This window comes from Hippopotamus amphibius, chromosome 4 (assembly GCF_030028045.1).
Source record: "Hippopotamus amphibius kiboko isolate mHipAmp2 chromosome 4, mHipAmp2.hap2, whole genome shotgun sequence".
NCBI lineage: Eukaryota > Metazoa > Chordata > Mammalia > Artiodactyla > Hippopotamidae > Hippopotamus > Hippopotamus amphibius.
Genome location: NC_080189.1, coordinates 125,271,777 through 125,297,811, shown reverse-complemented (window position 1 = coordinate 125,297,811; position 26,035 = coordinate 125,271,777). Strand labels below are relative to the sequence as shown.

Genomic DNA, 26,035 nt, shown 5'->3' with positions numbered 1-26,035 from the left:
ACAGTGAGATGACCCAAAACGGCCTCCTTTTATCTTCGAGCATCCTTACTCCCTTCGGGCACAGCGGCCTCTATAATGTTGGTTCAGAACCATACTGCCAAAATGTCTTTCAAAGCCTCGGGATGGTGAGCTTCTTCCAGCAGTCATGTGGGAACAGATAGGTTCACGGAAGACCAAATGATTCAAACGGAATAAAACCGCTTCTAAGACCATTTTCAAAATGGGACACCAAAAAAATGGGCACCAATTCAAGGGCCCGTTTAAAAGGCTTCTCCTCCTGGTTTAGGCTGCACGTTTAAAAAACAAAGTCAAGACCTAAGAGGAGGGGCCCGATCAAAAGGTAAACAGGCGGAGAAGGGGCGATGCGCAGGAGAAAGGGAGGAGGCTGGCGGAGGGGAGGACGGGGCGAGACAGGTGGACCGGGAGGGCGGCGGGGCGCGGGCGCGCTCGCACAGGTGGCGGCGGGGCTGAGCCCGGGACGCGGGAAAGCGGGCGCGGACAGCGCGCTGGGGTCGCCACCGAGCAGCACACACGGGAAGACACGGAGGGGGAAAGCCATGCGACGGGAACGGACTGGTTTCTACAGTTTCCCTCTCTCCTCGAATAACTCACCAAGAAAATCACACTGAGAAGACGGGGGCGGGGGAAGGAAAGGAAATGGGGAGCACCGTCCGGGAGCTGCCAGTGCCGCCTCGGGACGCAGCCCAGCACCTCGAGAACTCGCCCCGCCGGGCCCACAGCCCAAGCCCCAGGCCTCTCTAGGCCCGCCCCGCCCCGGGCCCCGCCTCCCGCGCAGCGGCCTCTGCGCCTGCGCCGGGGCCCGCCTCCGCGTCCGCGCGCCACGGCCACGGCCGAAGCAGCCCGGCACCCGGTACGTGACTCGCCCCGCGCTCCTCCCACCCGAGCCCGCGCTCCTCCCACCCGAGCCCTCGCCACTCCTCGGGCCCCTCCCCTCTTTCGTTCCGCGGCTCTCGACGTCGGACGTGCGTCAGCGTGGCCTCAGCCGCTCGCCCCGCCCCCACCATGTTGGCACCTGCGCACAAGAATGTTACTGAGTGGCGCCCGCACACCGGCTTCGTTTCCTGACTGTCTGTGGCAGGGTTTATCTTTCTCTCCAGATACAGGGAAACAAAAAAGAGCGACATTATTAAGGGGACGCCGTTCTTCACCCCTTTACTCCCAAAGGTACATATAAACAGTGGTTTTCAGGTTGAACTTCTCTGACAGGAAAGGGGCTGCCTAGAGAGGGAAGAGAGGGAAGCTAGTTCGCAGTGCCAGCTTCCACTTCTCCGTTGCCTAGTAACTGTTTCCAAGGCAATCGCGCCGTCAACCACGCTAAGAGATCCCAAGAGTAATAGAAGGGGTATTTTCTCCCCAAGAGAGGACGGCTCAGAAGAGGTCAGAGGGGAATTGCGTGAAAGAGAGAAGGCTTAGTTCCTTGAGAAGGCAAGAGAGTAGGAGAGGAAAGGGGAAGCGATGAAGAAAGGGATGGAGATATTGGTATAGTGAGAAAAAAGCTGAGTCGTTTTAGGGACTCATTTGGTGGCCATGGATCCAACGTGCTCTTCTGAGAGCATTTATAACCTCATACCCAGTGACTGGAAGGAGCCTCCCCCGCCTCCTAGGTATGTGGGTAAGCAAAGATTATCACTTGAATAAAGCATGGGGAATAATTGTTCCATTTCAGAATTAAATAAGCATCGTATCACTTTCAAAACGAGATAACATATATTTTTGTCCCGATGAAGTAGCCTTGGATGACAACTTCTTAAAGGAGAGGTTGCAAAATACAAGTATTTAGCATCTCACAATGCACAGAGAGGGCGGTCTGGTGCTGTAAAAGGGCCATTTTCTTATGTTAGCCTCCTTTTAATGCCTGTGTAATTGTTTGTAATTCAGTTGTTCGTGTATGATGCGGTATACAACGCAGCCTGAAATTTCTCATTGTTGAAAAGAGAGAATCGCAATTTTATTATCCTGAGTTAGGATACTTGGTATTTGGTTTCAGGAACTCGTTGTATTGTTTCCGACTACACTACTGCACTCTCTATAAAGGGATAACACTTATTTTTTTTCCCTCAAGAGTATTGTCAAATATAAATTCCTATTTGTTTCTGAGCCTCCGTTTTTTGATTGGTGAAACAAAATAAATGGATGAGATAGTTTCTAAGGTCTTTTTTTTTTTTTGATCTAATAGTTGATGGAAGGAAGACTGGATTGATAGAGACCCAAAAATATGTCATTAAGTTAAGATTTTTATATAGGTGTTAGGACCCCTTTAATTCCTCAGATTTCAAAAAGGTAACCACACAGTAAACATCCCAGTTACTGTCCTGGCACTTAGCACTTCCTTAAATCTATGGGGGAAAAGAAGGTAACTGATAGAGAAAATCTCATTCCTCCTAGGATTTTGCAGCTTTTACCTTTCTCCTTTTCCTGATCCAAGTCAAAACCACATTGAAAGAGCACTGGGCTAAAAACAAAAAAACAAGAAAATGGCCCCTGCAACTCATTGGTTTTGTGATCATGAATACATTTTCTTTTGTTTTCTGATCTGTAAAACAAACTAAATGAACTAGATAATCTTTAAGGTCTTTCAGATCTTATTGTCAGTTACCTTTACTAGTAATTATACTTGGTGTGCATAACATCTTCAACAAGAGAGCAGATTCTTCCATTTTTAAGCCTGAGTATCTGTTTCTCACCAGTCCAGTACCTATTTGGTTTTTCATCATCTTCTCAAAATCTAGTAGAAATTAGAAACAGGAATTCAAAGCAAGATGTGGTACAGTTGCAGAGTTTATAAGAGTTGTTCAAATTAACTATTGCTGAATGGACTTTTGGTAGAAAGTTCCTGTGTATTGTACAAGATAAAGCTCCTGCTCTCTATAACCCATTGGCAGATCACATTTTTCATAGAATAACGTATTTGAATGTTAAGATATTTATTAAACAGATGTTTTGTTTATTGGTAAATTTAAAAGCTTTACTGCATCTAGGTGACTTTTTCAGGAAATTTTATAGGAAAAATCTTCATTCATTTGGGAAGCATTTACTGAACCCCTATTAGTGCATAACATCACCCTTGGGCAATGTTGGAGTGACAGCACAAACTTGGTTTACTCTGAAGGAATAAGTAGGAAAAACTAACTTATGGGGAAAGGGATAAAAGGCATCCAAATGTGATGGCAAAGAACTCATTGTGTTAGGGTGACGTCAACCTACACTGTCAGCACAACCATGAGAAGTTTTTAATTTGACAAGATGTCATGCATGCAAAACATTAATTTATGAGAATAGAGCATAATAAAACATTTAACCAGTTCTTTCTCACCACAGTAACACGAACTCGCCCTTAGCCATTCCCCTTGCTAGTAGTAAGAATTCATGGTAAGAAAGAAATGTATTAGGCTATGAGTCTTGTTCGCATCCCTGAGTTATAAATCCAGCTTCAAGAAAACTCACTGCAGCTCTTTGCAAGACTGGCAAGATGATTGTCCAGCTTTCACAAAGAGATGAATTCCTTGGGGAAACCAACAGTTGACAGCACTGTGATCTCCCTTACCTCAGAGGTTACAGGCTCCTCAGGGAACTGAAAGGTAAACTTCAAAATGTTGCTCAATAATAAAACTACATGTTATTGAAAACCCTAATGAGAGATGCAGATGCTAAATGAGAACTTGGATATGTGAAAATGGATATACGTAATTGAAGTGGGATGAAGGGCATCCTCTTCCAGTTGAACTATGAGCTATGAGCTGTCTCGGTCCCAAAATTCTACATGATTGACCAATGCTACAATAATATTGGCCTGACATTTAAAACAAACATAAAAAACAGTAGTTAACTGGTTGTTCACCTAACCCATTAGGATAAAAAAAAATCTCAATTAAGCATTATCAAACTATACCAACTCTTGGTCTGTATTTCCCTGTGTGCTCTTTAAGATAAGCTGCTTTAGAAATGTGTATCTAAAGACTTACTATGTGATTTACTATGTGGTGACTATTGGCAAGAAGATAAATATGATATGTCTATTGAAGATGACAACTTCAGTTTTAGAATAATTAACCTATAGCCCACAGCTAATAAAAAGTAGAAAGTAGGGCCAGTTGGCTAATAAAGTCATCCCCTGGATCTTTATAATAAAATCACACTATCCAGAAAATGAGATAAAATGCAGCTGTCGAAAGTATTATGGAAGCAAGCTAAGTGCCCATCAAAAAATGGATGGATAAAGAAGATGTAGTATATATGTACAATGGAATACTACTCAGCCATAAAAAAGAATGAAATTTTGCTATTTGCAGCAACATGCATGGACTTGAAGGGCATTATTCTAAGTGTAATAAGTCTGACAGAGAAAGACAAATACTGTATGATATCACTTATATGTGGCGTCTAAAAACTGCAACAAGTTAGTGAATAAAACAAAAAAGAAGCAGACTCACAGATATAGAGAACAAACTGGTGGTTACCAGTGGGCAGAGGGAAGAGGGGAAGGGTATAGGGGTGGAGGAAAAAAGGATTACTATGGGATTATATGAAATCACGTGGGTGAAACTTTTGAAAATTGTAAAGTGCTATAGAATTTAAAGAATCTTTCATGCCATAAAAAAAAAGAAAAAGTGTAAGCTTTACATATGCTAATAAAGAAAGGTATCACATTATATTAAGTTTTAAAAATCAAGTTACAATTCATACATAAGTAGAGATATAGAAGACAGAATTTTTTCTGGAAAATGAATTGAGGAGATGGAGGGAACCTAGATCTTTATTCTGTTTTGTTGTTGTTGAGATATAATTGACATATACCATTCTATTAGTTTCATCATTTAAAAAAAATTTGTAATTTGGAAAAAATTATTATTCATAAAGAATAGAATATCTTGTTTTCTACAACAGATGGTAAGCTTTCAACTCACACACAGAATAGTGTAATGAATCTCAAGATTGCAAATTTAAAAAAAGTAAGTATATGTACTCCTTTTTACCCCAAAGGATGTTATTTTATTAATCAAGAGACCATATCTGCCAATGCCAACTTCCAGGGAATTTCAAGGCACTGATTTGGATTGAACATTGGATTCAACATTATTTCCTGATGGTATCTAATGAATTCATTCAGTTTGGGCCATAATTAATTCCCAGCCATTGAGTTCATGATTGAGGAAAGGCTTCTAAAAGCAAGACACAGTTTAATGTTTCTCCACACAAACTTATCTACATAGTAAGATGAGAATACAGATTATTAAAAGTGGTATAGCTGAACTTATGCTTCCAATTAAGAATGGAATTTACCCTCTCACCTTAAACAACTAAAACACCAGAAAAATATATGTAAAACAATGGTTTTTCAGACACTGGACAATAGGCAACAGAGCAGTCATCCCTAAGAGAAGGGAAACAAGCCCTACAATTGTCCCAGCATACTCCCTGGAGAGAATCTCCAGACAAAAGTCCAGGAAAGAGAAACTAAAACAAAATCCAGCAGTTTTCCTGAGTTAAAGAAACACAGTTCAGAGTTTGAAGAGGTCAAGGCATGTAGAATTCACAGCACAGAGTACCAGGGAGGAGAGAACTACATATTGAGAGAACTACATATTTAGAGAACTGTGGAAATATGCAGGAGAATTTCCCTGAAGTCTTTGGTTGACATTACCTGTGTATGATGAAACTCCCAAGGCCAGGGAAATAACCAGCAGAAGGCAGCAGAGCCAGATAAAGTTTATATTCCCACCAACCAGAGTGGAAACTCCTCCTAAGATACAACCTGAATAAACTTGTGCACTCAGAAATATATTGCCTCAGTAGTAGGGCCAAATCAGAACTAGACTAAAAGCTTCTGGACCCAGGAATGCAATGTATAACCAAGAGAAAAATCAGTCAATACAAACAGACAGTGAAATGACAATGAGAGAATTAGTTGACAAGGAGATTAAAACCACCATTTTAAATATTCTCCATGTGTTCAGAAAGGCAGAGGAAAACATTAGCAAGATACAGAGAGAGATATTGGGTTGTCCAAAAAGTTTATTCGGGTTTTTCCATAACATCTTATGGAAAACCCCAAACGAACTTTTTGGCCAACCCAATAGAAGGGTAAATAAAACCCCAAATCTAACTTGAAGACGTAGGTTGTCTAAAATGAAAATATTATACTGAATGGGAATAACAGCAGGTAAGACACTGAAGAAGAAAATATTGTTGAATTTGAAGACACAGTAATACCAGAACAATACAAAATGAAAACGAGAGGAAAAGAACTGAGAAGGAAAGCAGAATCAGTGAGCTGTGGACAATATCAAGCAGCCTGACACAAGTGTAATTAGAATCCCAGAAGGAGAGTAGAGAGAGATAAAAGAAATATTTGACTAACAGTCAAAATTTTGACAAAATTAATGAAATCTCTAAATATACAAATCCAAGAATCATAATGAACCCCAAGTAGGAAAAGGAGGAGGAGGAGCAAGAGGAGGGGGAGGAAACCATACCAAGGGCCATTAACATAAAATTTCTTAAAAATAGTAATAAAGAGAAAAATCCTAAAAACAGCCAAGGAAAAAAGAAACATACAGAGGAAGAAAGAAGGTCAGCAAATATCTTATCAGAAACAGTGGAAGCTAGAAGTTTAAAAGTCCATAATGCACAAGAAAAGGGTATGAGTTGGAAATTTGGATTTACACAATGAGATAAAGAACACATAAAATGGTAAATATATAGGTAAATATTAAAGTGTTTTTAGATTTGTTTAAAATATACTTGGCTTTTTAAAGGGAAAATAATCACAATGAATTACAGGTTTCATAACACACATAGAACATTAGAATAAAGGTGAGGGGAAGGGTAAATGTAAGTATTCTTTTGTAAGGTTCTTATGTCCTATGTGAAGTGATATAATAATACTTGAAGGTAGACTGTGATGAGTTAAACACGTATGTTGTAAACCTTAGAATTTCCACAAAATAAAACAAAAGCAAAAAATAAGGCAGAATAAAATAAGGAATAACCAACAATGGGGTATGTAGAAAACAAATAGCAAGATGGAAAATATAAACACAAATATATTTTTTAAATCACATTAAATGTGAATGGTCTAAATACACCAAATAAATGAAACTGAACGGATAAAAATTCTATGCTTTCCATAGGAAAATCCCCTTAAAAATAAAGACACAAATAAATAAAAAGGCAAAGAATGGAAAAATACTGTGTTACCATAAATCAAAGGAATGCTGGACTGGTTATATTAATATCAGAGAGTAGATTTTAGAGTACAGAATTTTAAAAGGAATAAAGAGTATTATTTTATAATAATGAAGTGATCAGTTTTTCAAGAAGGTTTGACAATTCTAAATGCTTTGTACCTACTAATAGAACTTCGAACTTTATGAAGCAAAAACTGATAGAACTAAAAGAAGAAACAGACAAACCCACAATTAGAGATTTCAACATCTCTTTCTATGATTATTAGAACACTTGAAAATACTTCCAGTTTGACCCAGTTGTTATTTATAGAACACTCCAGCCAACAGCAGTAGTGTACACTTTCTTTTCCAGTGTACATAGAACATTTACCAAGATAGCCTATGCTTTGTGCCATAAAACAAGAGTCAGAAATCTTATAGGATTGAAACTTTTCAAATTATATTCTTTAACCACAATAGAAATTAATTAGAAATCAGAGAGATATCTGGGAAATCCCCAAATATTTGGAGATCAAGCAAAAAACATCTAAAACTCCTAAGCCAAAGAAGATACCAGAAGGGAATTAAAAAGGTATTTTGAGCTGAATAAAAATGAAAGCATAGCATATCAAAATTTGTGGGGTGCAGCTATAAAACAGTGCCTAGAGGGAATTTTGTAGCATCTATTAGATAAGTATAAATGTTTGAAGTCAAATATCTAAACTTGAACCTTAAGGAACTTAAAAAAAAGAAAAGAAAAGAAAATTAAACTCCAAATAAGGAGAAATAGTAGAGATCAGTGCAGAATTCATTGAAATGGAAAATGTGTGAACATTAAAGAAAATCAATGAAAAGTTGATTCTTTAAGAAGATAGAGGGACTTCCTAGGTGGTGCAGTGGGTAAGAATCAGCCTGCCAATGCAGGGGACACTGGTTTGATCCCTGCCCCAGGAAGATACCACATGCCACGGAGCAACTAAGCCTGTGTGCCACAACTATTGAGCCTGCGCTCTAGAGCCCATACAACTGTTGAGCCCATGTGCCGCAACTACTGAAGGCCATGTGCCTAGAGTCCGTGCTCTGCAACAAGAGAGGCCACCGCAACGAGAAGCCCGTGCACCACAAGGAAGAGTAGCCCCTGCTCGCGACTAGAGAAAGCCCGTGTGCAGCAACAAAGACCCAACACAGCCAATAAACAAACAAACAAACAAAAATAAGATCGATCGAATTAATAAGCCCTTAGCCAGACATCAGAAAGAAAAATAAAAGGGAGAGAGAGAGACAGAGAAGACACAAATGGGAGAGGTGACATCACTGTAGATGCTACGAATGTTCAAAGGATAATAAGGAAATACTATGACCATCTTTTTCCTGGCACCTTTTTCTTAGCAACGTTTCCATCTAGCTTGCTTAAGCCTGATGGACAGGGCTCAGATAATTCAGATAATTGTGTTTTATGTCTATCTCCAAATGAATATAGATATGTATATATTAGAAATCACCTTTTTTTAAACTTTTAATAATTTTACTAGAAATATAAATGCTACAACTTTTTAAAAATTTTTAGGTATGTATCAGTTTATAAGGCAACTGTGAAAGATGACATGCGAAAATTTAAAACTGCAATGAAAACTATGGGACCAGCAAAACTTGAAGTACCTTCTCCAAAGGATTTCCTGAAGAAACATTCAAAGGAAAAAACTCTACCGCCCAGTAGGTTTTATCACTCTTTTTAATATTAAAAGTGTTAGCAGGTAATTTAACTAAAATTATTTTGTCTGTGAATATTAAATGTTCACAGTGGTAACTGTCGTGGTCCAAGCGCAGGTTGGAAAAGGATTTCCAGATGCAAGGCAGAAGGCAGGGAAGATAGAGTTTATTAGAGAGAAGGTCGCTGTTTAAGACAGCAAGCCGACTTCCTGGTAGCCAGGGAAAGCTGACACTGAGCATGGGTTGCTTGCATGTTTTTATAGCCAGGGAACCTGCAGCTATCTGCTGACTGGGCAGAGAATGTATACTTTTAGTGTGCTGAGTGGGAGAAAAATGGGGCAAATGTCTTTCCTTATATGGGATGGGCAAGGGACATGGCATGCTGCTTGGGAAAGTTTGGGACATTGCAATTGTTGCATCGTACAGAGTGAGAGGAGTCCTGTAACTCTTTGTTCCGGCAATATTGGCCCTTTGAGTCTATCTTGTTCTTTGTCCTTGGCGCACACCACAGTAACTACCTCATATTAAACAGAATTTGAGAGGCTAGGAGAAAGCAAAAGTCAAAAATATAGTAGATGCACCCCAATGTTCATAATAGCATTATTTACAGTTGCCAAGACATGGAAGCAGCCTAAGTGCCCATCAGCAGATTAATGGATAAAGAAGATGTGTTATATGTACACAATGGAATACTACTCAACCATAACAAAGAATGAAATATTGCCATTTGCAGCAACATGGATGGATTTAGAGGGTATTATGCTAAGTAAAATAAATGAGACAAGGAAAGACAAATAAGACTGTATGATATCACTTGTATGTGGAATCTAAAAAACTTGTGACTATAGCAGAAAAGAAGCAGACTCACAGAACAAACTAGTGGTTGTCAGTGGGGAGAGGGACGAGGGGAGGGGCAATACAGAAGTAGGGATTAAGAGGTACAACTATTACGTATAAAATAAGTTATAAGAATATATTGTACAAGACAGGGGATATAGCCAATATTTTATAACTATGAATGGAGTATAACCTTTAAAATCACTATATTGTACACCTGTAACTTACATAACATTGTACATCAACTGTACTTCAATGAAAAAATATTTTAAATAAAAGTTCTCAACCCCACAATGTAGTAGAAAATGAGAGTGGAGAATGCCAAGTTGCCCCCCCCACCACCAAACAGACTTTTTTGATGGTGCAAGCATCTTGAGCTACATCTTAGACTATCCGATGAAACCCCACATGCAGCACCACCATCTTCTTCCATAGCCGTATGACCTCAATAACAAACAGCAATCATCAGAAGAGTTCTAAACCCCAGTGGGCAAGATTGCTCAGCATCCAAACCCTGTCTAGTCTTTTCTCCAAGAGATGAAAATTACAACCATTACTATCAGTTGTTGAAGCAACTATCAGGCTTACTTTAGCCTTGAGTATGGGCTTTAACTCTCTCAGATCTCTAAGACCATTAGGACAATGAAAGAGTGAGATGTAATGGAGGAGCCTTGATGAACGAGAGCCAGTCTCTTGGGCATGCTACCTGTGCAGTCGCAAAGGGCCCTGTGCTTCAAAAGATCCCACACTTGGTTTAATGCTCTGCTTTTGCCATCTTGAAATTCCTAACAATTTTTTCTTAGCAAGGAGCCCCACATTTTCATTTTGTGCTGGGCCTCACAAATTATGTAGTCAGTTGTAGTCGTAGAGAATATGGATATCAGGGAAAAAGGCCATCAGGAAAGTGGAGAGTAGATGAAAAAGGATTTGTGACAGGTGTACATGGAAGCAACTTCTTCCCATCTTGGGTATGTCTTCCCAGATGTTTTCAGATAGTAAAGAGAAGAGGGCAATGAGTCCATCTCTTTTAAAAAGTTAGCCTCTTCTCCTCTTCTGGCATCAAGGAACTAATGCAGTATCTCAAGCCCAGCTAGGGTGTACCTTTTGACAAAAGTGAAACTACTTCTCCCTATGGCAATACTGTGTGTCCCACAATCCTCTCTCATAACCCATATGCCATGACAGAGGGTTGAGCATTATCAGGAACGATGGAAGGAGCAAGTCTGAAAATACAACATTCATGCTTAAATTCATGTCTTCAAAAGTCTCTCGTATCTTCCTCAAGTGAAGTCTTGTTATTTTGTGATCCACACCACTTTAGAACACTGGAAAGTCTTAAAATGGAATTTAATACTTTAAGTGCCTTAGAACGAATGATATTACTTAGGTCCTCATGAATCCTCTCCAAGGTTAAGCATATTACAGAGCTTAACTATATAAATCCTAAATTTCAAATAAGGAAAAAGGGAAGAAGTCTGTCTCTTCTCTTATAAATATTACAAGGCAAAACAAACACAAAATTTCATTGACATTAAGAATAATGAAGGGGGGGGAGTCGAGGGAGGGAGGGAATATGGGGATATGTGAATAAATACAGATGATTGAACTTGGTGTACCTCAAAAAGATAAATAAATAAATGAATAAAAAGGAAAAAAAAATAATGAAGAAATTCAGGGCCTTGCCAAAGCTTTAAAAGCCCAGTCCGATGAGACAAAGTTAAAGATAATATAGGCCAAGGCTGCTGCCAGTCTCTTTGTAAGTATTCTGCCATTCTGAACACAGTAATTTGCTAGGCACCCTGAAAAATACCTAACAGGTACAAGAACATTTCTCTAAATTTAATTAATAGAACATCAGCATGACGATGAGGCCGTGTTGATATTGCCATTTTTGTTATAGCCTAAAAAGAAACCAAACCATTTGGTTTTCAGATTTATTATCACTACCACCAAATAATTTGTAAGGAGACATCCTTGCCCCATTTTCTGAGCTGCCCCACATTGCCGATCCCTACTCCTGGGATGAAAAAAAGATGATGTTTAGGTACTGGTAGATATAACATAAGGGTAAGATGGGGATGAGCTTCAGGCTCCATCCAGTGCATAACCACAAACAACCAAGATTTATAATATACTTAACTAAGAATGAATTATCAATCTTTCTAAACTATTTCCTCATTTTCTGAGCAGGTTTGACTCAAATGCATTTCTAAAGCTATCTTTATGGGAGTTATTTGCATGCACTTTCAACTCATAATTAAATTTGGCTTCTAAATATTGCCAATGTGAACATCTATAAGATGGATGCCTCTGGTTTTTTATTCAAACTGATTATGGCCACTTTACTTGATATACCCAACCTGACTTGGGTGTATCTGGTAGAAGGGAGCTATTTGGGTTGTAACAGGCTTATTCTCTGCTCCGGGCTTTGTGAGCACTCCATAATTCAATTTCTGACAATACTCACAACGTCTCAGTAGTATGTTAAATAGGAAGAAGGTAACCATTTTGTAGGTCAAAACGAGTAAACAATTTTACATATAGTTCAAGCACATATATACATTATAGTCCACATATTAAATTTTATTTTTTCGTCCCCTACTAAAACGTAAACTCCATGAAAAAGGGGACTTTGTCTCTTTTGTTCACTGCTGTACCTGCAGTTCCTAGAGGAACTGGGGACATAGTAATTGCTCAACAAAAATATATTGCATGAATTAATGAATACGTGAACATTCAAAGCCTCCTTTAGAATGTTTTTGAGGGGGAGTGTAGAATTATCAGGGGTGTATTTGTTTGCTAGGGCTGCTACTACCACAAGTATGGGGTAGCTTAAACAGAAATTTATTTTGTCAATTCTGAAAGCTGGAGTCCAAGATCAGTGTGTTTCCGGGAATTCCCTGGTGGTTCAGTGATTAGTACTCCAAGCTTCCACTGCAGGGCATGTGGGTTCGATCCCTCGTTGCGGAACTAAGATCCCGCATGCCACGTGGCCATAAAAAACCCCCCCGAACAAACAAAAAAGAACAAGATTAGGGTGTTTCCAGGGTTCATTTCTTCTGAGACCTCTCTCCTTGGCTTATAAATAGCTGTCTTCTCCCTGTGTCTTCACTTCCTTCTGTACGTGTTTGTGTCCAGATTTCCTCCGTTTACAAGACATCAGTAAAATTGGATTAAGGCTTACCCTAATGACCTCATTTTAACTTAAGTCCCTCTTTAAAAGTATGCCCAAGTACAGTCCCATTCTGAGGTACTGGCATTTAGTTCTTCAAGATATGAATATTGCGGGGGGTGGGGGGAGGCACAATTCAGCCTGTAACAAGAGATTAATCCAATTAATAGACTTTTAATAATGAATATTGTTTTTTCTGATAATAAAAGTTATATAAAATGATTTAAAAGTTCAAACAGTACAGAAATGATGTCCAAGTCCCTAGTGATTGGATGGGGTTAAGAGTTGAGTAAGGTTTTGTCAGTTTTTGCCTTTGGTTCTTGGGAATAAAGTGTAATTGTTTTACATTTTAGCATTTTGACAAACCACTTTGATGTGGCTGTATCAAAATAGATGAGTTGGAATGGTCAAGTCAAAGAGACTGTAAAAATGGCCAGTTTCATATTGCTGCTAATGGAGAAAATGTGGTACAAAGAAATAAACAAGATAAACTCTGGATAGTAATTTTAGGAGGTGAATTGTAATCAGGGAGGAGTGAATAGGAAACCTCAACAGTATTGGTAATCTTTTATTTCTTAAGCTACATGTTGGGTACATAGCTACTACATGATTTTTATACCTTATAATAATAATCGTTTTAGTGAAAAAAATCCACAGATTCTTGGATACATCAGATACATCGTTTGATTTATTTACTTGGTGATTTTATAGTAACTTTCCTCTGAAGAAGCAATTATTCAAAATATTGAAAGTACTCAGAAAACATTTTAATGTTTCTTTGAATTTTTTTCACTGGGTAAACTGAATATTTGTTATTGAAACCTTTATAAGAAAATATTTTTGTAATAGCTAATAAAAATGTATTAGCTAGCATATGATTTAGGGTGTTTATTTTCTTCCCTTAGATTTTTAAATTGTTCTTCAACATATTGATTATGTCACATTTAATTTTTTGCATTTATGATTATTGACTTTTACCTTAAATATTTGAATATATTATTAATAAAACTCTAATATACCAGGGGTGAAATACCTGGATGTTGCAGATAGTACTGAGTAGCCACGTTTATAGTTTAATATTAACAAGGCAATGTTATGTTTAACAGAAAAAAAGTTTGAATGGAATGAGCCCAGAAAGCCTCCTGTGCCACTGAGGACTGACCATCCAGTCATGGGAATACAGAGTGAGAAAAATTTTATAAATACAAATGCAGCCGATGTCATTATGGGAGTGGCTAAAAAGCCCAAACCAATTTATGTTGACAAAAGAACTGGAGACAAGCATGACCTTGAAACTTCAGGACTAGTTCCGAAGTACATCAATAAAAAGGTAGCCTTGTGATATGTTAATAAGACCCGATATTCAGATAATGTAAATATGGTATTCATAATATTGTCTGTATTATCACGAATATTGTTCTCACTGACAAACTAGTGGTTACCAGTGGGGAGAGAGAGGGGGAAGGGGTTGGAAAGGGGTAGGGTGTTAAGAGGTACAAATTACTATGGATAAAATAAATAAGCTACAAGGATATATTAAATAAATAAGCCACAAGGGAAATATAACCAACATTTTATAATAACTTTGAGTGGAGTTTATAATCTGTAAAAATTTTGAACCACTATGTTGTACACTAAACTAATATAATATTATAAATCACTATACTTCAATAAAAAAAATAATGCTCCACTGGACAGATTGTTTAGATTGCCAGTTCTCACTCCTCTGAAGTCTGTGTTTGTTCCACATCTAATGTGATGAAATTACAGAAAATTTAGAATATAGTTCAGTAAAGGAAAACTATAATTTTTTTCTTAATTTCAATTAACACATTTAACATTTATAGCAAACATTCTCTAAAAGATACTCATTTTTGGTGAAGTGGAATTGTCACTAGAAGCACATTCGTTACTATAAATCTAGAAGGAATAACCTTTCAGAAGATTCTAAGATTTAATCATCAGTTTACATTATCTTGGTAACCACTCGGAATGAGAGAAATGAAGAGGAAAACAGCTTTAGAACCATTCATCCTCTCAGTGTGGTGTACATAATTCCTAGTACTGTTTCAGTTTGAATATATTCATTTGTGTCTGGTTTGGAGTATAGCAGACCTTGAAAGTACTGTACAATAATCTAGTCTTTTTGAGACCTTCCTTTCTATCTGAAAAGGTGCTTATCAGATAAGCATAGAATTTCACTGTTGAAAATTATAGAAGCTTGGGTTTAGCTGTTTCAGTATAGAACTTTAAAATTTAAAAAGCTTTTGAAAAATACCTTATATAAAACCTGTTTTACTTTGCATACTTATAGAGCACAGAAGTGCTGGAAACACACATAGTATAATGAGTACAAAGTCCTAAGGAATAATAGCATCATAATAACTTGTGGCAAAAAAGAAAGGAAGGAAAGAAAAAAGAAAGGATGAGGAAGAAAAGGAAGTTGTAACAGTGATGTCTGAGGGGCTTGTATTGAGGTCGTCCAGTGATCTACCATGATGAATCCAGTGCCCATTCACCATCAAAACAGGAAGCTTGGGGCTGTTGTCAGAGAATGCTGCTTATCCCAGAGAAACCCTTGTCACTCAGGTGGCTAAGACAGCTTTGGAAAACCTTAGTAGGAATCTAGGAGTTGGCAGCTCATGCTTACAAAGATTTCAAGTTTCTCCGGATACTTCCTCCTTTTATGGCCCTTGGAGGCTGCTCAGAGTCCTTGTCCCATAGGGTATGGAAAAGCAGAAATTTCATTCTCCTGGCTCTTTAACGCCATTTCCAATCCATCATTTCCCCACCATTAGGTAAAAACCCTTCTCCTTTGACGGTCATGCACCTCACTGTCACACTGTGTGCCCCTCCTCTGGCTGCCTTCTACCTAAGCGTCTACTTCAGTACATTTTCTGCCTTAAACAGGAAATTGAGGGTTCCATCAGGGAGACAGAAAAATACTAGTCTACCTGTGCTTGTCTACCAAGCCATGCAAATTCTCTGCTCCGTGGCTAAACAAACAGGGCTTGCGAAGGACCAACTCAACTTACTGTCTACTTAACAGAGTTAGGTTTTAACATCTATTATTGGTAAGTGAGATAGTAAGTCCTTTCAAGGGCAATGACATTTTTTAAAAGTGAGTGAACCTCATGTTTTAGTTCCAAATAAAGTATTATGTGCCCATTTGTGCCATGAGAACCATTTGTGTAAGCAAACTGAAGCGTGGATGTTTGCCTGAGTTATATAGCAATAATAGGAAGACAGCATGTCAGACTCTAACTCTGCCACTTACTTTGTGATTTTTAACAAGTTATTAGATTTATCACAGCATTGTGAGGATTAAATGATATAAAATATATTAAGCACTGGACATAATACCTGGCACCTAAGAAAAGTTCAGTAAAGAGCAGATATTATAATATATGCAATTATTAACATTAATAGCATGCATTAGCCCTCAGTGATCGAGCACATGGGAGCATTTCAGGTCGCTGCAGCTTTTACCCATTTGTGAGGTAGTTCTTTTTCCTAAACAGAGTATGCTGAATGTCATTTAATCTCTTGTGATAACACAGAATCATCATCATGATTGAACTGAGCTGAAATGAGGTGTTGCCCTCACTATTTCCTGAAATGGGTTGAACTGGTTACCAGTGAACTAACTTACCAGAATACGGAGCTCTTAGAGTCTCTTTGTATAGTGCTTTACAACTTTCCAGAACACATTTGTAGCTAGGATTTCTGTCCCTTGTTCAGTCAGGATTAGGTTAGGTTATGCTGTGGTTAACAAATAACCCCCAAATTTCAGTAACTAAAAGCAACTAAGTTTTATTGCTTGCTTGTGCTACATGTCCACTGAGGGTTGTTGGGAGCTCTGCTTCTTGTCCTCATTCCAGGACCCAGGCAACACAAAACATCACCGATCACCATACCAGAGAGAAAAAGAACATGGCAAGTCATCCATCCCAAAAGGGAGCGAGGTTACTTCCACTCACATCGGGCAGTTCAGGTCACATGGCTACATCTTACTTGAAGGGGAGCAGGAAAGTATTGTCCTACCAAGTGCCTAGAAGGAGAAGAACCAGAATATTTGTGAATAGTTTTAATGACTCATGTCTGTCAACAGCTATTTCCTCAGAGAGGTCTTGCCTGACACCCTTATTTATCTCAAATAGCTCTTAAGACTTTCTTTCTTCTTACTGTATTTTACTTTGAAGCACTTGTATATATATATATTATTTTATACTCTGTTTTTGGTGAGTTTCTCTCACTATAGAATGCATATACTGTGAGGACAGAAACTTTTCCTCTTATTCACTAGTGTAGCTAGCACTGAGTACATCCTCCAATAATTCTTTGAAGAATGAAGAGGGAGTAGTTCTGTTTCTCTACACAGTGATATCAACACATTCACTAACTTGAAAGAATCACAGCTGATTACTTCACTGTCAGTCCTTGTAAACAGCCCAGGGGCCTAAAATTGTATTTTGCATTTCCAAAAACAACCTTAGGGAACCAAGTCAATTTTTTCTTAAAGCAGATGTGCCTGGTAACTTTAAGAGTTTGTTTTTACAATGCATTGGAAGCACTTAACTTCTTTTTTAAAAAAACAAGATCATGCAAAAGAGACCTCAAGATATTTGACATATTTCAAGGTAAAAGCTGAAGCCTCTGAAAGAAATAAAGAAAAGCCAACTTTTAGAAGTAAAGTAAGGGCCAAGTTATCAGCCAAGAACAGGCACTGGGAACATTCAGAAGAGGAAAAACAAACAGCCACAATAACAGAGCAGATGGTATTAAATGACCAGAATCAACTAGTCTCCAGTAGGAAAAAAAAATCACTGACTCTTGTTAATTTGCAGTGTTTTGAGCAAAGGCTTTAAGTCTGTAACATTTCTTTAGCTCCTAATCATTGGCTGGTATATACACATATATAAGATTACTCTCAGGATGTTGTTGTTGTTGTTTTTTTTTCCTGAAAAATCCTTAAAAGGATTATGGTGTCACGCCTGAATATATATGTAAGCGAAATGAGGAAGTGAAGAAAGCCCAGGAAGAATATGATAACTATATCCAGGAAAACCTCAGGAAAGCAGCTATGAAAAGGCTCTCTGATGAGGAGAGGGAGGCGGTTCTGCAGGTAAGTGTACCATGATTCACCTTCACGTGTAACTCTTTAAAACATCTCTGAAGGAAAGGTCCACCATCAATGATTATTAAGGCCAGCACTTTGATTTTGAAATCAGAACACTCTCTTTTGGTCATCGTGACAACTACATGCAACAAAGCTGGCTCTTTGGGGAGAGTGAAAAGTTGTAATAGATTGTTGAATAATAATTTGTTTCCAACTGGGTGATGAGCTTCTGATTTTTCCTGAAGTAGTGTCATAAGCAAACTCAACCTTCTCCTTCAATGAACATGCATAAATAAAGCAAAAAAGCATTTTGATTTTCATTCCCATGTCCCTGAATTTCTCAAAAATGATATCCATAAAGTAGATATTTTTCACTAGGTGGAGCTCTAGAATAATTGAAACTGTCCCTGGGCCAACTTTTTTTTTTTTTTCTTTCTTATAAGCAAATGTCCAGATTTTAAAATCACCAGGGGTTGGCTTTACATATGTTTTCTTTATTTTGAATAAAATAGACCTAAAGACACTTACACTGGAGTTTTTAATGCAAGACTTTTATCTGAAGCATTTAAAATATTGGAGGATGTGAGCACAGTGGCTCCATCATCTTTAGAGAGTATTTATTAAGCACCTACTTATATCCTTCTTTAGTTTGAAAGCTTTCTACAAAGCCATTTCTAGTGCCCTTTTCAAAACAGAAAAAAAAACTGTTTTTACATAAATTTCTATTGAAAAATGGATTCATATGCTGTTATAAGTTCTTACTGTTTCATCAGTGTCATCCCAATCATCAGTACACATTTATTGGGTGTCTGTTCTGCATATAGTATCATGCTAAGCCCCAAGGGGCATGAAATAAAATTTCTGCTGTGGATAATGTTGTAATGTAATTGATGAGAGGTGCTATGTATATATGTACATATAGAGATACATGTGTGTTTTATAAGGTTCCCAGGCATGAACACCCACTGCAGGTTGTAGGTAGGTCTTTAGTTGGGCCTTAAACTGCAAAGTAAGAGGGTATTCCAGATAGCAGGAGTGGCCTGAGGGTAGGGACTGTGTCTCTCTGTTGTCAGCGGTCTCTGCAGTGCCTAACCCAGTGCCCAATGTAAACACAGGTGATTAATAATGGTGCACTGGAGAGAAGGAAGGAAGACAGGCAGGCAAATAGCTGGCAGACATGGAGGTGGGACCGGGCACCGCACTCCCAGGAAGAACACACTGCTCTTTGGTTCCCTCCCTCCCTCTCTCCCTCCCTCCTTCCCTCCCTCCATCGGATTCTGCCATTCTTAAAACATATATGCTTTTGTGAAAGCCAGGTTTTTATATCTAAATAATGTTGAAAAATAGGAAAAGAAAGGAAGAACTTCCCAGGGAAGGAAAAGGCTCTTCCTTCGGGCACCTCCTTAGTGGAACAGCAGCCCTCAGCTTCCTAATGTGGTCACTACACAGTTTCTTTGCAGACACTTTGATGGAAAATAGCTGACCCTCCCTTGATGCCTTATTAGCCGGGTAGTGTAGCTGCCATGGTAACAAGGCCACGAGCTCTGTTCCTGACAAGCCCTGAACCCTGCTGCCTTCCCTGGTTAAGCGTTGCATATAGTTTTATGACAATATGGTCACATGTCCCCAAGTAGGGCACATTCTGCTCATTCTTCATAAAATAACAGTCTCATTATCCAGGAAGGGATCATCTGGTTTAATTATTCCAAACTTCTCATTTCACAGATGAGGATATAAAATGCAAATATATCAGTGTTAAGTGGGCACATTTGTTCACCCATCCATCCACTCATCTATTGAACATCTAATCCACTATGTTCCAGGCACTGTACCCAGCCTGGGTGATAAACTGTTGTGAGCAAAACAAACGTGGTCCTTACTGTCAGTGAACTTGGAGTTTGGTTTACACTTGCCCCGGTCACGAAATTATCAAGTAGCTGAAAAGGGACTAACACTCACATTGACCAGTTCCCAGGCCAGTGTTTTCCCACCATATGATACACACGTGCTTAGGAGGTAACAAAGGGAAGCTCTACCTGCCAGGATCCAGCAGAAAACGGAAGGCATAGTGGGCTGGGATTCCAAAGAGAGTTTACAAAGGAACTATTTACAGAGGTGAAGCAGGGCTAAGGGAACCAGCAAGGAACACTGAGGCACCCAGGACTAGGGACAGTGGAAATCCTCACCACCCTAGGCTGGAAGGGCAGGGGCAGGAAGCAGCATCACCAGAGCCGGGTGGGAGCTGGAGCCTGGAGGAGGGGCCCCATCGTGTCCAGGTGATGTTGAGGGAGGGGGAAGAAATGCCCTGAGCTTGCTCTCCTCCCACCAGTGCCTTCCTTGGCTGAGCTCAGGCAGAGGCTGGAGGGGAACGCCCTGGGGAAGGAGCAGCCCATAGGAATTATTACCACCCCCACCCCCCGCCCCAGTCACAGAGCAGAACAGGAAGATGGAGAATTGGATGGGGGTGGGGTGGCAGCAGAGGAGCATGGAACTGAACACATTTCTTATTATTTTATGACTGCTTTTCCCTATGTGGAATTTTTCCAAAATTAACAATATTAGTTCAGTATTAAACCAGAAGACAGAAAAATTAAGAAATAAAGATAAGGGAAAATCAGTTTTGCCACAGTGGATAAAAGATTTTTTTAGATGAAATAACCAAAAAACCACAAAGAGGCTATTTCAATATAATATGAAATATTAATCACATTTAGTTCCTATCCCTAGAGGGAGACTTGGATCCAAATGTTATCGTACACACTGGAAGATAAAGAAAAACTATCCTTTAAAGAGAAATACTGCGAAACGTGTAGCTGCTGTGACCACAAGTAATAGGGAAATATCACCCAAGGAGCTATGAAAAACCTTTGATATTTCAAAGTGTATAAATACCTAGATTTCTTCTCCGCAATAGGCACCCCTTTGGAGCACTGTGGAAACATATCTCCCATTTCATAATGAAAGGCTATGGAAAAACAGAATTCTTTTGAGGACTTCTTATTGGAATACTTCTCATACACTGTTAAGAACTGTGTTAACTTTAACCCATCCCCCTCTTTTTAAAATTTAAAAGATACTTTTCTGTCTATATTTTCCCTTTCCCAAATCCTTGATATAATCTCACTCACGAAATGTTCAACATTTGTGGCCTTTTCTCTCAACAAATCTTTTCTACAGCGTGAGTCCAATCCTGTGATCATTTTTACCTGAGCATGGAAATAAATCCTTTTGTCCCTGAAAAGTTTACAAGATTAAATTTGTACTATAAGGGCTTATTATGAAGGTATTATTATGTAAGACACTTCTAATTCTGTTGTAAATCTAAACATATGGCCATGGTTTTCAGGGACCATATTTTCCTTTCTTCTTTTTTTAATCAATAATTTTGTTATGCCACTCCTGAGCTCTGGCTAGGACTTCCAATACTATGTTGAATAAGAGTGGCGGGGGTGGGCATCTTTGTCTTGTTCTTGATCTTAGAGGAAAAGCTTTCAGCTTTTCACCATTGAGTGTGATGTTAGCTGTGGGCTTGTCATATTTGGCCTTTATTGTGTTAAGGTATGTTCCCTCTATATGCACTATGTTGAGAGGTTTTTTCTTTTTAATCATAAATGGAGGTTGAATTTTATCATGCTTTTTTTGCATCATTTGAGGTGATCATATGATTTTTATCCTTTATTTTGTTACTGTATTATATCACATTGACTGATTTGCAGATGTTGAACCAGCCTTGCAGCCCTGGAATAAATCCTGCTTGATTAGGGTTCAGGCATGCCTTGTTTTATTGCACATCATTTTATTGTGCTTCACAGATACTGAGATATTTACAAATTGAAGGTCTGTGGCAACCGTGCACTGCCAGATGATGGTTAGAATTTTTTAGCAATAAAGTATTTTTTTATTAAGGTATTTGTTTTTTTTAAACATAATGCTATTGCATACCTAATAGACTATAGTATAGTGTAACTATAGCTTTTATATGCACTGGGAAACCAAAAATGTGTGTGACTCACTTTATTGGGATATTTGCTTTATTGCAGTGATCTGGACCCAAACCTGAAATATCTCCTGAGTATGTCTGTATATGGTCCTTTTAATATATTGTTAAACTTGGTTTGCTAATATTTTGTTGAGGATTTTTACATCTACGTTCCAAGGATATTGGCCTGTAACTTTCTTTTCTTGTGGCATCTTTGTTTGGTTTTGGTATAAGAGTAATGCTACCCTCATAAAATGAGTATGAAAGAGTTCCCTTCTCTTCTATTTTTGGAAGAGTTTGAGAAGGATTGGTAATAATTCTTCTTTGAATGTTTGGTAGAATTCACTGTCTGATCTTGGACTTTTATTGCTGGGAGGTTTTTGATTACTGATTTAATCTCCATATTAGTAATTGGTCTGTTCAGATTTTCTCTTTGTTCATGATTCAGTCTTGGTAGGTTGTATGTTTCTGGGAACTTGTCTATTTCTTCTAAGCTGTACATTGTGTTGGCATATAACTTTTCATAGTAGTCTTCACGATTCTTTGTATTTCTGTGGTATCAGTTATAATATCTCCTCTTCTATTTCTGATTTTATTTGAGTCCTCTCTTTTTTTTCTTGGAGAATCTAAGTAGAGCTTTGTTAATTTTATCCTTTCAAAGAACCAGCTATTATTTCACTGATCTTTTTAGTCTCTATTTATTTGTGCTCTAATCTTTGTTATTTCCTTCCTTCTACTAACTTTGGGCTGTGTTTGTTCTTTTTCTGGCTCCTAAAGGTGTAAAGTTAGGTTGTTTATTTGATTATTGTTCCTGTTTCTTGAAGTAGGTGTTTATCACTAGGAACTTCCGCTTTAGAACTGCTTTTGCTGCATCTCATACATTTTGCTATTTTATACTTCCATTTTCTTATATTTCCATTTTTGTTTGACTCAAGGTATTTTTTAATTCTCTTTTTTAATTAATTTATTTTATTTATTTATTGGCTGCGTTGGGTATTCATTGTTGCTCACAGGCTTTTCCTAGTTGCGGCAAGCAGAGGCTACTCTTCATTGTGGTGTGCAGGCTCCTCATTGCAGTGGCTTCTCTTATTGCAGAGCATGGGCTCTAGGTGCATGGGCTTCAGTAGTTGCAGCACATGGGCTCAATAGTTGTGGCTCATGGGCTCTAGAGCGCAGGCTCAATAGTTGTGGCACACAGCTTAGTTGCTCCGCGGCATGTGGGATTTTCCTGGACCAGTGCTCGAACCCATGTCTCCTGCATTGGCAGGCAGATTCTTAACCACTGCACCACCTAGGAAGTCCCTAATTTCTCCTTTGATTTCTTCTTTGATCCATTGATTGTTCAATAGCATGTTGTTTAATCTGCACATATTCATGAATTTTCTAATTTTCCTCATATAATTGATTTCTACTTTCATAGCATTGTGGTCAGAAAATATGTTTGACATGATTTCAGTCCTCTTAAATTTATTTAGACTTGATTTGTGGCCTAACATATGATCTGTACTGGAGAATGTTCCATGTACACCTGAGAAGAATGTGTATTTATTGCTTTTGGGTGGAAAGTTTTATATATATCTGTGAAGTCCATCTGATCTAACCTGTCATTTAAAGTTGATGTTTCTTTACTGATTTTCTGTCTGGATAATCTATCCATTGATGTAAGTGAGGTATTAAAGTCCCCTACTATTATGATATTGCTGTCTATTTTTCACTTTAAATTTGTTAATATTTGCTTTGTATATTTTGAAGCTCCTATGTTGGGTACATAAATATTTACAAACGTTATATCCTCTTGTTGTATTGACCCCTTTCTCATTTATGTAATACCCTTTGTCTCTTATTACAGTCTTCATTTTAAAGTCAGTTTTTTCTAATGTAACTGTAGCTACCCCAGCTTTCTTTTGGTTTTCATTTGCATGGGATATCATTTTCATCTGAGTGTCAGGGATTATAATTTCCAGTCAATATTTTAAATTCTACTATCAGTTCTACTTTTCCTTTTTGTGTAAATAACATGATTTGTGCACCCATAGTGAATAATAGAAAGTGTTAATTTATAAAATTTCATTGCATGAGTTCAATTAGTTTAAGACCATTTTGTCAGTGGAACTTCTAGTGTGTTGTAACAAGAAATAACTATGCAGAGATGGAAATAACCTTTATTGCTCCTAACAGATTCCTAATTTTGAATTTGTTGGTTTCTAAGAACGTAAAACATTAGCTACATTATTGAATTAGTATATATATTACATGTAATGATATTTCAGTCATTTCTAGAATAGATTAATGGGAAGTATAGATCCCTTAACTATATGGAGGAAAATTTTTTCTAATATTGAAAACATGTTAAAGATCATCTCTTGTTAATTTGAATTTTGGCATTTTATACAATTCCATTTAGTCAGATATAAGAAAACATGGCCATGTAAGTCTGAATCAAGTATTTTGATGTGACTTCTCTGTTGAAGAATGAGGATAATATTTTTTTTCTAAAGAGAAAAACCGAAAAATTTTATAAGAAATAATTTCCTGTTCAAAATTGTTTTTTTGCTTGGGGACATCAATTCTAAGTTGTTTTTACCAAAGCATTTGCTACGAGCTTAGTTTCATACTATTCATAACACGACATACACATATTTGATGGTAAAAACAAGTACAGTAACATTAAAAACAAAGAAAATAAATACTCCCAATGGGTACTGAGCACACAATCAAGGATGGGGTTTGGCCTCTGTACAGTATTTTTTGTTACTGTGGCCAAGAACTCGATAAACACATATCAATTTTTAGTTATTTTTGTCAGTTTTCTTTACCTGTTTACATTTTTCCTTCCCAGTGCAATTTTCTTTGCAATTTACTCTGCTCCTGCAATTTACTTTGTATATACAGTTTTCTTTACCATTTGCAGGGGCTGAAAAAGAACTGGGAAGAAGTGCATAAGGAGTTTCAGTCCCTCTCAGTCTTCATCGACTCCATACCAAAGAAGATTCGCAAGCAGAAGCTGGAAGAAGAGATGAAGCAGCTGGAACACGACATTGGTGTCCTTGAAAAGCACAAAATTATTTATATTGCTAATAAGTAATAGTGGATTTTTAAAAAGATAGTCATTTTAACATAGAAAAAAAACATAAAAATGAAACCATAAATTTTTTCAAAGAGGAAAATACTGTGAAGAATATAAAAATAGCCTTTACCAAAATGCTTAGGCAGTATTTAAAGAATAATTGGATTATTTACTTACATAGAGAAAAAAAAGATTTTTTTTTTTTTTTTACCAGCTTCAGGGTTTCCATGTATAAGCCGATGAAAGTTGGATGTTAGATTTTCCAGTTCTATAGCATAATTCATTATTATTATGTACTTGTTTCAGATAAACATTCATTTCTGGGCCCTGAAAAATAGTCAGCTCTCAGAACTTCACATTTTTTCCTACACTGCGTAATACAAGGAAGACAAGGTTAAAAACTTTAAAGTATTTTGAATTGGAAATAGTGATGTAAGCTTTTTAATGCTCTGAAGTGTTTTCTACATATTGTGCCAGAGATCTACAAGTTACATATATTCACTGGTAGCCTGTGTCATTTATGGCTGTTCACACCTATAAATATTTTCAATATCTATAATGTTATGTAGGCTGAGAGGTTTACGTTTGGAGGAAGAAACATTAATAAGATAACATGAAATCAAGGAGATGACTTGTAAGTCGCATCACTGAGGATTGTTAAAGAGAATAGCCTCCTTCCTGACATCCAGCTTTTAAAAACTGCTATTCTAGGGGCTTGATTCCATGATTTACTGTATGTATTTCACTAAAATGGGATATTACTTTTTCTTTTTGGCTTTATTTTGTGGATTCTAATGTTTCTATTTGTAAGGTTACATAATTTATTAGGCAATAAGTTTATGTAAGTAGAGCCATCTTCAACTCAAAATAAATGAGCCTATACATATCCAAGAAGGAAAAGATTCTTTCATGAAATTTTAAATTAGAGAAATTTGGTAAAATATATGAAACTACAAAATATCAG

The 26,035-nt window shown here is 37.6% G+C and overlaps 2 protein-coding genes across 8 annotated transcripts in view; one reads left to right on the top strand and one right to left on the bottom strand.

The window, feature by feature from the left end:
• The window catches only part of THNSL1 (threonine synthase like 1), a 64,828-nt gene that overhangs the window by 9,658 nt on the left and 29,135 nt on the right, over nt 1-26,035 (bottom strand). For 2 of the 7 annotated variants that reach the window (XR_009053171.1, XR_009053172.1), the window contains 3 exons: nt 24,821-25,050; nt 20,918-20,990; nt 16,587-16,957 (listed from right to left, as the gene is read on the bottom strand). The exons of 1 other annotated variant lie outside the window; for it this stretch is intronic. The gene's annotated coding sequence lies outside the window, so the exon portion shown is untranslated. Of the gene's footprint in view, nt 1-16,586; nt 16,958-20,917; nt 20,991-24,820; nt 25,051-25,264; nt 25,399-26,035 lie in introns of those variants that run through there. 4 more of the 7 variants (XR_009053174.1, XR_009053173.1, XR_009053175.1 and 1 more) reach the window with 4 other exon arrangements.
• ENKUR (enkurin, TRPC channel interacting protein) lies at nt 1,333-25,953 on the top strand. The gene is made up of 5 exons (XM_057731507.1): nt 1,333-1,625; nt 8,755-8,900; nt 14,013-14,236; nt 17,885-18,031; nt 24,916-25,953. The coding sequence occupies exons 1-5, from the start codon at nt 1,549-1,551 to the stop codon at nt 25,087-25,089; spliced, it is 768 nt and encodes a 255-aa protein (XP_057587490.1). The 5' UTR covers nt 1,333-1,548; the 3' UTR covers nt 25,090-25,953.